General features: G+C 42.5%; 1 protein-coding gene across 1 annotated transcript in view; it reads left to right on the top strand.

Annotated features, from left to right (window-relative positions):
- The window catches only part of arap2 (ArfGAP with RhoGAP domain, ankyrin repeat and PH domain 2), a 175,042-nt gene that overhangs the window by 99,089 nt on the left and 60,447 nt on the right, over positions 1-15,506 (top strand). Inside the window, exon 15 of the mRNA XM_086165193.1 lies at positions 3,726-3,851. Coding sequence (XP_086021319.1) covers positions 3,726-3,851 — 126 coding nt within the window. The remainder of the gene's footprint in view (positions 1-3,725; positions 3,852-15,506) is intronic.

Below are 15,506 nucleotides of genomic sequence, written 5' to 3' on the forward strand. Positions count from 1 at the left end.
AATAGTGGACATAGGGACTGCAAATACACTTGCAAATACACGATGCACAGGAATGTTGCTGAGTTTAAATGCAAAATGACAGCCGACCGTGAAAACACTTCAGGAATTATAAATCTACCTTATATGTGGCTTCGCCAGCAATGCGTTGTCATAGAAAAAAAAAAAAAATGCATTATTCAGTGCTATTTGTGAGCACTTCCTGAAGAACATTACACCTCATTTTAACAATAGTTATTATGCATCGGATATGTAATGATCCCGCACAAACATGGAGGTAAACTGCAACTGGACCAGAGGTGATAATTGTTGTTCGGGATTAGCATAGCACGTTCTCATGAAGGTGCTGAGATGAGTTGGTGTTGAATGCAAAGATTACTAACACGCATTTGAGCACAATTCATTACTGTTACAGTGGATCATAGCTATGCATGCATATTCAGTACATGCCACCTTATTAGATCAAATTATGTACTTTTTTTTTTCTCGTGGAGTGATATGTGGCGCAGGGATGAGGTATCGGTAAAGGGTGGCAACGCCGCTTCAATTAAAAACGAATCGGTGGTGTTGGAGGGATTCAATTGAATTTATTGTACCTGGCTTGATGAGAGAGCCGGAGGTGCAGAAGATTAAATCTCCTAGATATTGCCAAATCTCTGGTAGAAAATTGAACCCCGGAATCTGAGCTAATTGAATTCGAGAACGACAAGGTTGACGCCGGAGAGAGAGCGAGCGCTGGGGGGGATTGAGGGTAAAAGAGCAAGAAAGGCGGCTGGTTTAAATGGACGAAAAGGAAGTGAGAGTAGGTTTTGGTCACTGGGCTTCTTTGCCCTTCCAAGCCATCGACAAAAGCGCTTTATTTATAGATTTTATGCTGCGCGGGAAAAAAAAAAAAAAAATCCAGATCCGCCTAACTTTCCGCATTGTTTCGAGCGGGAAATTGTTTCCCCGCGGAGGTCACACAAGTGCAGGTTCGATCACGGATCTGATACGTGTTGCCCAAGGACACTTCGACAGCTCGGAAGTCTGCGACAAATCTATCTCATCTCATTGAAGGACGTCCTGTGTTGTCAAGTTTTCTTTTTTTTTTTTTTGTAAATAACATCCCGATGGAAAGACCAAATTGCATCTTGGATTAACACAATCTTAATCTGAAAATAATTCCATATTCCAAATCCTCATCGACCGGTTCGGAAGTCACCCGATAAACTCGGGATAATAAAATACGTCGCCGCCTCTGGACGTTCTTGTAACAGCGACATACATTATTCCGTCCTGTGTAAAAACTCAAGCAAAGAAGCAGTGCTTCCTGCCGTGGCTGTAATAAGGTTGATAAGAAATTTAATAGCCTGGAAATAGGATTAAAACATGTCTATTAATAGGCAGATCGGCTCTTTCCCGGTTTCCCGGTTCGATTCCGACGACTCTGTGTTCTCCGTGTGTCTGCCGACAGTCCAAAAACACGCAGAAGGTTGATTGGAGTCCAAAAGTTGCCCAGATGTGTGGATGAATGGTTGGATGTTTTACGTTTTACGTCTCGGGGGCCACGTGAAGCCCTTCGGCCGTCCTTGTCCGGCCCTCGAGGGGTCGATCGGAACATTCTTGTTGAAGCTGGACTTGAATTTCTTCACTTGTTGACGTTTCAACCCTCATCCGGGAGGCTTCTTCAGTTCTCATGACCTGCATGGGAGTTTCCTCCCAGGGTTTTGGGCGGGTTTGAGTTACGGTGGCTTGTCACGTAAACGGAAGAGCTGATCGTCCGAAACCGGGTTGAAGGTGGTTGTTATGCTAACGGGGATGTCATTTGTTGACAGAAACTTTGGGTGAGTAATCCCCAAAAGTTGCTCCTTTGCCCCCACGAGAAGATTTCGACAAGAGTTCCACAGACAAATGACCAAACATGTATTCTCTTCCAGTTACACAAGCGTGTTGATTTTTCTGTTAACATTGGTTCAGCCCTCCAACAGCGTTCAGATTTCTCATATGGTCCCTTGTAATGATGAATTTCCCACCCCTGGTCTATTTGGTATTTGAATGACGGAGTGAATGGTTGCATATCGATGGCTGGAATGCAAAACCTCCTATCTGAAAAAAAAAAACAAAACACTTTTTTCAGAAAATGAAAAAAATGTTTCATTTGATTATAGTATGGTCTTTGTTAACCCTCATATTATGTGAAAGGTCAATTTGACCCATTTCACCCATTGACCCAATGGGTCAAATTGACCTTTAACATAATATGAGGGTTAAAGATATTCAAGAATATTCTGTTGTTCACAGACTATATTTCTATGTTATAATTTAAAAATACATAGCATGTATTTTTACCGCTGACAATGCAGATAAGTGTTTTTTTCCTAATTTTTTCTGCTTCATGTGACATTTATGTCAAAAGAAAGGGCGGGATTATCTTGTAGACAGACTGAAAATATGGAGCCGTCCCATTTCTCACCATTCAATGCAAAAAACCCAAAATGGAAAAAAATTGCTGATAGGAGGTTTTGCATTCCAGCCAAGGATATGTTTATATGATGTGAATAAGAGTGAATGGTTGCACGTTTCTATGACATTTATATGTGAGAGTGGATGGCGGTGAATGAGAGTCAAAGTCAGCTTTATTGTCAATTTCTCCACATGCACTAGACATACAGAAGAATCAAGAAGTTGTTTTTCACTTTCCCACGGTGACATGAGATGAACAAAATAAGAATAGAGTGCACACAGTAAAGTGCGCAATAAACAAACAAACACCCAGCTGTAGGGTGCAAAGTACATGCGGATACAATCTACTGCTGCTGAGGTGAAAGGATGATTGGGATTTAACAGCAAAAACTACCTGAAATGTATCAATGTGTGTGATTTGAATGTAGAGTAACAGCAGAGTTATCTTTACCCTTGTCGAAATCTTCTTTTCTTGACTTTCTTCACTTGAAGACGTTTCACCCGTCATCCGAGAGGCTTCCCCGGTTCTGATGACCTGCGGGGAGGTTCTGATTATAACTGCCTGGGTTTTTGGGCAGGTCGAGGTTATGGTGACTTTATGTGTAAGTAGAAGCGTTAATCTGCACAAACTAGGTGTAAGTTGGGGGTTGTTAAGCTAACAGGGGCGTCATTTGGAACAATTATATTCGGAAAACTCCCCGGGGGTCGTCGCAACTGAAGAAGCCTCTCGGATGAGGGGTGAAGCGTCTTCAAGTGAAGAAATTCAAGTCCAGTCGCCACGACGAGAAGATTTCGACCGTGACTTGGATGACCGAGAAGTTATCTGTACTATTCAGCACAAAAAAAACAGTCATTAAATCCCGTACAATAGCCTGTGAGAAATGAAGTGGATGTAAAGGCACAAAAAAAGGCAATATATAGTATATAATGCAGTAGCAGCATGATGGATTTTTACTGTAATCGTGCAAAAATCTTGCAAAATGGTTGCAGTCTAAAAGAAAATTCATTTTGGGGGTTGAACGGCTGCACATCCGCAGGTCGTTTATGGGACAGTTAATGTTTTATGTCTCTTGATGACGTGAATGAGAAAGTGAACGGCAGCGCTTTCGAGAATGGACGAATGAGTCGGCGACACAATATTAGTATTTTACAGAGCTACAAAGGTATATCAAATTCTTTGTTCGGGCTGTTAAATTGGAAGAGTGACGGGGAACTTCCAGAACGCCGCACTCATTGAGGAAACTTCCCTTCCTCGCTGACAGCTGTTTATTTTTTTCCCGTTATAGATTTCCCCAGACTGGATCAGTGGTCGGAGAACTCCTCCCCGTCGGACGCTTCGGTCTTCATGGACGGCTTCCTCTACATCTCCTCCGGACAGGCAAAGGCGCCCGCCGACCGCCGCGGACGAGACGGTGAGCGCCGTCGCCGTTTCGCAAAATAGCCCGTTTGTACGCAATCTGAACCGCGCACGTGTCAGAGCTCCGCCCCAGTTAAGCGCCGATCGATCAATCGGCGTCAGCCCGTCGGTTGTCAAACCGCCGATCGTTTAATCCGCGAACCGAACACCCCCGTCAAAACGATCAATGGATCCGTCGTTCAAACGTTTCGGGAGATTTTGTCGGAGAGACGTCGCTTTCCACCGCCGCGACCGCTCCGTGAAAAAAAAAGCACGACGAAAAGAAAAAGGAGGGAAAAAAAAAAAAAAAAATGAAACACCGTCGGCGCCGCGTCACTTCGAGAAGAACTTTTCAAATTGTCCTTCTCCCGTCTTTCGAGACTGTTTAAAACTTTAATCGTTTTCACAACCCGACTCCTCAACCGCCGCCGCCCGTACCTCCTGCTCCGCGACGGCCCCGCCGCTCCAAACAGCTGGAGCGTTTCTCCAGCCCGTGGGTAATTAGCAGAAGGAGCCGGCTTCGGATGCCGCCCCGAGGGAAGAGCCTTTCTGGGAATGTAGAGGAGCCAGATAAATCCAGCTGGGGAGGGCGGAGGTGTCGGTTTGCACCGTCCCGTCACCTGAATCGGCTGCACGTCCTACATCTTGCGTCCCCTCCTTCTCCGATTTTCTCCACTTCGCACGTTATTCCTTTATAACACTCCGGCTAATGAGCTGGGCGGAGGTCTGGTAACCCCCCCCCACCCCACCTGGAAGTAGGGGAAGAATTCTCCATTTTTTTTTTTTTTGAACATTTATTAGAACAGGTTCCTTAACATAGTCATACACATTCTTACAAAACCTCATAACAAGATATACATTATACAATAATCTTTATAGGTCACTTATTTCCTCAATAGCAAGTGAAAAATAAAATAAAACTAAAGAACAGAAGAGAAAAAAAAAAACACACAAACACAAAAAAAAAAAACATCTAACTCAGTCAAATAGAGATAATATCTTCAACTCTCCAAATATTTTTTAACGGGTGCCCATTTGTCAAGATATAGGTCTGTCTGAAGTCGTAAGTTTGCTGTTATGCGTTCCATGCAGTTTACATCCTTAAGTCTCTGACGCCACTGGTCCAGGGTAGGTGGGTGGGGTTTGAGCCAGTTTACTGGGATCATTTTATGTGCAATTAATAGAAGAACTCTAAGCGTGGTTACTCTAACTCCTGGTTTTTCCTTAGGTCGCTCGTTGATGCTGTAAGAATTCTCCATTTTCACCAAAGTCCCTTGACAGCGTCGTCGTTCGGAGGAATTGAATAAACAATCATTCTCTTTTAGTATTAGAAGATATCTGCCGTCCATGTACTGAGTCAGGGGTGATTTCTTCATAAGGGCGATCTGAGCCCTGGGGAATTTTTAAAATCCCTTTTGGGCTGATTTATAGTCACTCCTCTCATAGACTCTCATGTATTTTTTTTATTTTATTTTTTTAAAACTGCACCTCTATGCATTTCCTATGGGTTCCCGGAGGGTTGCACATACTCGCTTTTGTCATTATGTAACCTCCTCATTATGTAACCAGCGCAGGCTTGCACATACATGCTTTGTCGTACGGGCACTGGTCAAACGGGCTTCTCTCTTCGTATTCCGACGTCTGAAGGTAAACTGGTTATTTTCTACGAAAGAATGGTCCATCCATGACGGTCAATGTCGATGATGTCACTCGTGAACAATCTTAAATATACCTTCCTTGTAGTTTATGTAACGAAAGGGAGCATATTTGCATTTATCTCGCCACCAATTGGTCATTTTCACTAGTCAAACTTATAAAATTGTGACGATCGTCTAATCACCTGTAAATTTACCTATTTAACGGCTCCCATAGTCGTCAATGCGTTTTGGGCCCTCGATAATTTTGTCAATTTTGTCACTGCGTTCAATCTCACAAACACACGTCATAGATACACACCCGTTCATCCTTCTTCTTCTTTTGTTTTATATCCTCTCATTCAAAAACTCCGTCAACGTGAAACCCGTGCAGAAAACATGCAAACGCGACGCAAATGGAACCAGGAACGTTTTTGCTGTGTGAGTTTTTGCTGTGATAAAATATTGCCCACTCTTGGAAAGTAAAGATAAAGCACTTGGATGTATTAAGTTGTTTTAGCTGAATATTAATAGCTGTCACCGAATGAATTGGTCTTTACCGCCTCAGGTTGTGATATCGAAAAGTGCCTGATTTTATTTTCTAAAAACAAACCCCTGAAGTTTTCCTTTTGAAACGGCAGGATTTCCTCGGATCCATATTTAAGCCAACGGTTGCATTTCCAACTATTTCCAAGTGTTAAGAAGGGATTGAAATATATAATCAGATTTTGTATTAAAACCTAATTTCATTAGCGTTTCGGCGTCGAGCAAAATCCATTTCAAGCGCGTGAATCATTTTCTGAACGTTTCAACGATCCCATCGGGGAAGAACCGGCGATGCTAGAAGTTACACAAATGTCAAAGTTACTGAATCCACGTTTGGCTGGAAGCAAAAAAAAAAAAAAAAGATTCCCAGCAAAGAATAAATTCACAGTTTGTTCAATTTCAAGCCATTATCCCACGGTGTTGTCCGGATCCATTTATTGATCGTGTATTGCATCCTCTCCACTGCTCCTTGAAGTGAATCACACTTTCATTATTTAACCGCCAGCAGATAACGTTCAGTATTTATACCGAGGTGGTGAGTTTCCTGGCAGGGCTTTCCAGCGCTTGAGTGCAGCATTCAGGATGCTCCGGACATTGTCGCTGATAGAAAAGTAATGGCTATAGAAAATACATTTTCCAACCGGGCTCCGCGAGAAGCGATTGTCAATATATTCCGGGAGGCGCCGAGCGGAGCGGAGCAACGGTGATGCATTCCAGAGCCACGTCTGATAAAAGCTTCTGTCTCCCTCCACGCCTGCGGCTGCAGCGCTAAACTGACCGCGCTACATAATCCCGCTTGTTTATTCGCTCGGAGGCGGTAGGATACTGGAGAGAACGGCGTGTTTCGGAGACATCAAACTTCGCTTGTTGTTCCTCTTGCAGATATTCAAATGAGAAATTCAGAAAGGAAAGGTTGAAAGGCCGCCGCGTTTCACTTTCGCCGCGTTGAATTGGATTCGCACACAACTTTAAAATGATGCTTTTATCAGTTCAGGAGGGCGTCAGATGATTAGATCAGCTAAATTAAAAATAATATTTGGTGCAGTAAATAAAAAAAAGGAATAAGAATAGGTGTATTATATAATGTGAGTTTTTTTGAAAATAAAATATAGAATAAAATTACTATTATTGTTATGGTGTTTAATAATAATACTAAAAATGATAATGATAATGATAATAACAATAATAATGTAATAATAATAATAACAGTAATGATGATAATAAAAGTAATGATGATAATAATAATAATAATAATAATATTGATAATGATAATGATAATGATAATAATAACAACAATGATAATAATCACAATAATAATGATAATAATAATAAAAATAATTATGATGATGATAATAACAATAATAATTATAATAACAATAACGATGATGATGATTATGATAATAATAATAATAATAATAATAATGGTGATGGTGATGATGATGATGATAATAATAACAACAACAACAACAGCAACAATAATAATAATAATAATAATGATAATAATAATATTGGTGATGATGATGATGATAATAGTAACAACAGCAACAACAACAACAACAATAATAATAATAATAATAATAATAATTATATCATAATAATAATGAATACATCCCAGTTTTAAAGATATATGACACAAATCTGAATGATCAAGCACATCAGCGTTTACCTGACCCTGATTTCAAGTGGCTGTGTTTGCTTCATGGCCCTCCGATTGATTTGATTCATTTATTTATTTTTTTCTCCTTCTGTGTTCTGATGAGATGTTGATTCGCTCATTAATCTGTTGTTATTTCCAAGATGAATAGTGGCCGTGAATAAGATGACTGCACGCTTAGCAGTCTGCGGAACACGTTTTTTACCGCCGCCCTCCCTCGCCACCTTATTAAACGAGAGGCAAGTTCGATCCAAAGACAGAAATACTCGCGGGCGCTGTTGTGACCCACCGACAAACTGCTGAAGGAATGAGCCACGTATTTAAATTAAAATGGAATTTTTCCCACGAAGGAATATAAGTTTGTTCTAGAAGTCCTTCTCCCTACACGTTCACAGATCTGGTTTTGCTTCACGGGTCCGTCGGCGCTTTCCCCGCCCCTCAAAGCGTTCCTGGATAACCTGAAAAGCCTTACCAGGCATGTTTTCCCGGCAAATTTGGGGGATCGAGGGGCTTTTCAGATGTCTGGATAATTCACAGCAGCGGCGAATACCCAGTATGGCATTGAGGAACTTCTTGCAGATCTTTTCAGGAACTAGAACCTTTTCCCTCGAATATTTCTGGTGCATTTATCACAGGAACCGGCGACCGTGGAGCCATTTTAGTTCCTGCTACGCGGCATCGTAAGCCACGCTCATTATCAGATACGTCTTGCGGAGCGCGATTTGAAAAAAAAAAAAAAAAAATCTCGGACAAAAATGGACAGAAATGGACCGACAAAGAGGTCCAAGCTGTTTTTGCCAGCAGGGAGAAAATGAAAACACTTAAAACCATGTGATGAAGTGGTTATTATTCCCGCCATGAAGAGCATGTCGGTCATGTTCCCTCTTCGCTGTGGTTTATTTTTGAGCGCCGCTCTTAAGGGACAGGTCGCGGACGCTTGCGTCATATCGGTTAAAAAAACTAAAAAAAAAATCCGGCAGAGGAGAGGACCACCTCGAAATAAATTTAAGTTGGACGGTTCTCAAAGGGGAGCGAGAGGAAGGGCGACGTGGAAGGACCGATTCAGAAACGACAAATAAGAAACACTAATGGTCGCAGCCGGTGACGCTTTATTTCCCCGTAAAGGAACATCCTCGATCTTGCTACACAATCCCATTTTAGTCGTCGCATTTTGTACCACTTACGCAAACCGCGGCGCACCAAAACCGTCTCCCCTCTGATAAGTGCTCATAACATTTTTGGCCGATAAATACCTTGTTGTTTCATCTATTATGGACAAGTTTGGCTTCTGTGCTTTAATGGCGCTTTATCTGCAGCTGCAGCTGTTGAAAAATTCAGAAGGGTTGCGTACGAAGCTCGGCGCGGTCCAACTTCTCCATTCACCGGGAAGCTCTGTCAGGACTTTGCGAGCGCGGAGGCATGAGGTATTTTTGAATCTACTCCAGAACGCCTTGCGCTCCAAGGCTAATGGTTTGATGGTCTATAGATACTCTGGATTTCTTAATAATTCATAAACTGTGCTCGGGGCTTATTAAAAAACAGTGCGCCAAAGCAGTTAAACTTTTTTTTTTTCCCCTCGAATGTAGACAATTCCGATCGCCGTTTTCCGCGTCGCCGCTGTCGGCGGCTCCATTCGGAGACGACATCATTTAATTTTGCAAGCAGTTTGGGTAATGACTTGACAGAGGTGGCATCTGGGTTCAATATGCCAGTCGGCCATAATGAAGTAGCTAGCTGTGCCGCTTAGCATTTAGCAAACAGCGTGCTTGTTCATACAGCCTCTGGGTTTATAGATCATGATGAGAAAGACAAGATTCCTTTTCACTTTCTTTCTGCTGCTTGAACTACCTTTCTTTTTTTTTTTTCTTTTCCTCCAGAGCGGCATCACTCAATATATTTCCTTTTTTTTTTTTTTTTTTTTTCCTCTGCCATCCCCCCCGCCCCAGCTCCGTTTTTCACAGTTGGTTCCGGAGCAAATGAAGTCACACGCTTTCACAAACACACACACACACACACACCTGAGCCGTAGACTCGCACTACCTTGACATTAAGGAGCGTGTATGTTGTTACGAACGGAGGAAGTAGCCGGAGCCTGTTAGTGTCCGAAATGGTGAGTGGCAGAGAGGAAATGGCGCCCCCGGCCCCTGATTAGTTTTGTCCTCTACTCATCAGCGGCGCTCTGCTTTTGCCCCCCAACCCGTGACAGTAACATGGAGAGCAGGGAGAGGGAACTGGATCGGTCGCGACTGCAAGGACGGAGACGGCGGCGCTGTCTGTTAGCGTTTATGCATCACACCGAGAACATCCTCGGTTCGATTCCTGCAGTTTGCGTGTCCTTTTTTTTTCTTCACACAGCCTAAAAACATGCAAGAGGTTAATTGGAGACCCCTTTAATTTTCCAGAAATTGAGAGATTGAATAGTTGTATGTCTCTGCATGACATGTGAGCGCTGCTCCCTCTAATCCGCGCGTTTGCGCAATCGCTGCGCACAAAATAAAATTCAAGCTGAACTGTAAATAAAATAAATGTGTTTAATTCATTTACAGTTGAAGCAGTGACTGGTTGTATGTCTCTGGTTAATTTGTAAACGGTAAAATAAGATAAGACACGATAAGTATTCTGCATTATATCCGCTTATATCCCCTTTAATTTTCCAGAGATTTTTGAGAGATGGAATGGTTGGATGTCTCTGCAATCGCGCGAGGCAAATCTACACTGCACACAAAATAAAATCCAAGCTGAACTGTAAATTTAAAAAAAAATTGTTTAATTTATTTACAGTTCAGCTTTCTTGTGCGCGGAGAATGCTGGAGCAGTGACTGGTTGTATGTCTGGTTAATTTGTAAAAATTGGGAAAAAATTGGGTAAAATAAGATAAGACACGATAAGTATTCTGCAGTATATCGGCTTATACTGTATTCTATTCTATTCTGTATTCTTTATTGATCCCCATCTGGGAAATTATTTTCTCACAGCAGTGAAACAGATTAGACGTGTCAAATAAATATGAATATAAATATAGATAGAGAGACAATTAGAAAAAACTAAAGACATCCACAAATAAATAAACAGCAGGACAACAACAGCAACGAGGAAGACAGTAAGGGAAAGTAGACAACCAAAACTAAATGACAATGAAAACAGTGACAATTGCAATGATAAGAGTAAAATAAATAAACAAATATAGGAGTTAATGAAAGGGTAAATAGTTGTTTGTTTCGATATGACATTTGGACAAGAGAGTGGATGTTGGTACGTGTATATAAAGTGTGAATAATTGCGAATGTTTTTTGTAAATGATAGAGTAAATTAATACAAAGATGGAGCCATGAATTGGATAACAATGCAAATCCTCTGTATGTTTTTCCCCCTTTTTATAAAAGTAGCAGCTGAAGAGGAAATAACCCTCTTCTGACGGCTGCTGATTTTTTTTTTCTTTTTTCTTTTCTTTTTTTTTTTTCCTCCTTCCACAACGCCATATTTTGCCCGTCCCTCCACATAATGAAGAGGACTGTAAATCCAGCGCAGGGAGATCATTCAAATCCCGGGTTCTCAACTTTCTATTTCTGGCCGCTTCTGACAAGCTGTCCGGTAAAATGTCTTCATCGCTGATAGCTAGTCTGACGGCACGACAGCCGAAAATTGGCCAAAAAAAAAAAAAAAAAAGGAAAAAGGGGAAGGAACAGGAACGCGCAGAGGAGGACTTTTTGCGGTTTAACTCGCTCGGAGGGATCTTCTGCAGAAGAGACGTGACGAAGTGAAGCGAAGCCGGTAAACAGGTGTTTTCCATAAATGTTTTCAGCTGGTAAACAATAAGGAGGTTCAACTAGCAGATCGCGAGACTAACCAGCCTCCTCATTTTGTACACTTAGCCATTTATCGACCTTCACAAAGTGCTCGAGTGAGATAGAAGGAGGACGGAAACTGCTCAGCGGATTTTGAGGTGTTTTTTTTTTTTTTTTTCTTCCCCCTCGGTAAAATGCAACGGGAGCGATCTTGCCGTACGAGCTAATTGGCCCATTTAGCCGGTAGTTTCCACGAACGTTGTCTCCGGTGGTTGGTTGTGGACCCCCCGTGGAGAGCGGCTGGGCCACGGGGCCATTCCGCCGTGTGGGGGGAACAGCTGGCAGCGGGCGCAGCTGCTCGATTGTAAATCAGGCGCTATTGTTCCCCCTATTGTGCAGCCGTGGAAGCTAGCGGTGTCCCGCGCGCTAAGGGAACGCTAAACCTCAAACAAAAGATCGGATTTTTGCGATTTTTTTTTTTTTTTTTTTTCCTTCTTCTTCTTCTCAGAGCCAGTTTTCTGGCAGAATATTGTGAAAAGATCCAAAAGAATTTATTGCTTTAGAAAAGAAAAAAAAAAAAATCGCATACAAGGCAAATCGTTGCTGCAGTTCCACATTGCTGAATAAAGCTTCCTGTTTGGTGAGGGATAATCATGGGACCTTCATGCCAACGGGACTCGGGGTGTTTATTTCCCATTAGATATCGGAAAAGAAAACTCTGAGCTTAACTATTTTCTATTTTTTCTGCACTTCGGTCCCTTTCTTCTGCACCAGCGGCGGCCAACGATCATTAGAATTCATCCAGGTCGGGGTCATTCTTGGATCTACTTCCTGTCCGTCAAGGCCTTCCGCCTCTCATCCCAGAGGTTTCTTCGGTTCTAAAGTTCTTTCCGGAATCGTATCGATAATCCTCAGGGTTTTTCCAAAACTCTGAGATTTTTTGGCGAACCCCGTCCTCCTTTCACTCCATCCGTGAATCACCCCTTCGCTCACTTTCCAATTTTCTCCGGTGTTGAAAACCTTCATCGGATGCCGTCTACTCGACTCAGGCTGGGTCACGACGCTTTAAAATGCTCAATCAATCTGCTCTGATTAGAAATAGTCTAATGAGCAATTTTATGCAGAATGAGTCAATTAAAGTGACAAGGACCGAGAATTATTAGCCAACCGCGCCATTCCCGTTGGAGTTAAGGGACCGTTGCGCCTCAGCTCGGCCGTTTGAGTTGATTCCGATCGCCGTCTCCGGGTCTCGGCTTCGCCCGCGGGAGTCGGACGATTTTGATGAAAAAGCATCAAAAAGGCCGAATCACACCGGGGCTCCGCGTCAAACAATCGCAAATTATATTTCACCGTGTAAATTACGAGCGGGTATTTTTCCATCGGCGGAAACGCCGCTCACGGTGTTTTTAAATCGACGCAGGTAATGGTATCTGTTAACCGTCCGCCGCTTTTATCCTCTCGCCTCAAAGTGTCAACTAAATGATCAGTCGGCGTTTGATATTCATAACGCGCGACAACATCTGGTGCCGTCGCAAAAAAACGGAGGGCGTAATTCTAAGACTGCGCGTTTTAAATAGATTGAACTTCACTGAATGCAATACGGAAAGGACATTGTTAACATGGCATCGTCGAACGCATTAAACCCGCTTTGATCGGAAGTCCTTTCATACGTCGTCGAAGTGAAAACCGGAGTGACATTGAATTCCCGATCTCCAAATATGACGTGAGACTGTCATCGCTGCTTTTCGGTTGTTGTTTTTTAAGTCGTCATTAGACGGCGTGGTGGGGAGGGGGGGGTAAAGCTCTCGGATCCGGAACCGCCAGCCGAGACGATCGCCGATACGTCATCATCATCGCGGCCGTTCGTCCGTGACTTCAAATCCCCCGATACTTCTTTTTTTTTTTTTTTTTTTTTTTTTTTGGCATCCAGCGGGATCATTATTAAGCGAAATGTCTCAATAATGACACGGCAGCTGTCTGGCAGCTTATGGGGAACAGTCTGGAAGTCAAGTGTGCCTCTTAAGAAAATGATTGCGTAAAGGGTTTAGATATTAAAAAAAAAGGCCTTTCAGTTATTATCCAGTTAGCGAGGGGGGGGGGTAAAAAAAAAAAAGAAAAAAAAGAAAGAAAAAAAAAGGAAAGGAAGGGAAATAACGCACTTAGCCGTACGCTGTTTGAAAATGATGGACGTGGCATTTTCTGCAAAACCTCCCCGGTCCGGGGACGGGTTTGCACGTCGGCGAAATGCACAACTCGTCGCCAAGACAACGGCGCAGGGCTGGCTGATAGATTGGATCGGTAATGACTTTAAATACCCGGATCTCCCCCCTCCTCCGGGCCCCTCCCTTCCCCGTCTCACACATCCTCACCTCGCCCCCCCATGCAAGGCTGGATTCAGACGCTGATGACTCTTCGTCTTCCTCTCCTTTTTAGAGGAGCGAGACGGGAAGATGAGAATTGCTAAATGCCACCGCGAGCGATGAGATATTAGTCATCTAGAGGTTTTTAAAGCTAGGAATAGTGTCCAAATTCTTTTATTTTGACGCTGAGAAGAGAAAGACAAAGGGAAGGATGTGAAAGCGCCTCAGAGGGAGGCGGTGCAGGGGTGAATAGCTTCCCCCGTGCTGATGACATCCCCTTTTTTTTTTTTTTTCTAAAAGCCAGTCGTAGACATTTTTTTTTATTTTTTTTATTGGAACTATATCTGTTCCTTCAAAAACATCACACACAGTTGGCAGAGGAATGCACAATTAGCATATTCATGAGATGAATACAGTGGAAACTTTGGAGTCGCAAGCGACAGTGTGCAAGGGGGGGGGGGTGTTTGCTGTGTGTGTGTGTGTGTGTGTGTGTTTGTGGCAGAACAAAAAAAAGCAGATGGCACGGTGACTTTGAAAATCCAAAATTAGGTATGTTTTTTTATGAACTTCATGCTCATTGGCTATGTAAATTGCACAGTCAGACAGTCATGAAATACAGTGCTGCGTGTTTTCCACCTTCTCCGCTGAGATCATGATTTTTTGGCTGATTGGAATCGGCTTGATTCTCCTCCCGACACGTGACTTTATTATTATAATCACTATTATGTTTATTTGTATCTAACCTTAATTTAACCAGGGCAAAACTCATTTGAAAAAAAATAAAAAAAAATTCCAAGGCTGCCCTGGCCAAGACAGGCAGCCGCACAACCTTCCCGAGCTTACAACAATAGCAACGTCGTCAAAACAACGTTACGAGAACCGCGCTTGTGAGCATTATTCATTTATTTTTTTGTTTGTTTATTTATCGGGAGAGTTGCACAAAAAAAAGTAGGCTCAAATAGGCTCGCGGTAGCTTATTTCCCTTGGAGACAAAAAGGCAAAAAAAGTAGTTTTTATCACTCCTGCCTTGCACTAAGAAGCTCCTTGGTTCAATTCCGAGGGCGGAAAAGGGGGTTTCTGTGTGGATTCACTTGTTCTCACCGTATTTACGCATGGTTTCCTCCATGGTTGTATGTCTAGAAGCTGCTGATGGACCAACGCCCAGTCCAGGGTGATTCCTGCTACTCAGCCAATCGTTACCTCTAACCTCTACCTCGAATGAAGGAATTAATTACAATTGTAAAGCAAATGCTGTGTTATACTTCTGCGCAGTGACAGTATCTCCGTCTTCCACCTATTTCCTCTATTAGCTGTAACAAGCTAAAGCATCCAATAGCGTTGTCATAGCAAAAAGCCAACACACAATGCAATGCAAAGGGTGAAGAATCGCATTTATATATATCAACGTTTGTCTGTCGTATGTTTATATTTGCTAATACGGATATTTTATTGCTAACCTCTCACTTCAGTGAATAGAGCAAACATGAATAACAGGAATTGTATTAATCATGACTTGAAGGGTGCAGATAAAAGTTGACCAATCTTATTTGAACTTCAAGCTATTGTTAGTTGTTAGTAGACTGGGTGGAAAAAAAAAAAATAGCAGAGCCTGCAATGTTGTGATTGGTTTATTAACAATTAGCATCTCTCCAAACCTTTTTAAATGCAGTCGATACCAAATTTTGATGGCAA

The sequence above is a fragment of the Fistularia commersonii genome, chromosome 19 (assembly GCF_037954325.1).
Source record: "Fistularia commersonii isolate RoL2024-O1a breed Wild chromosome 19, RoL_Fcom_v1.0, whole genome shotgun sequence".
NCBI lineage: Eukaryota > Metazoa > Chordata > Actinopteri > Syngnathiformes > Fistulariidae > Fistularia > Fistularia commersonii.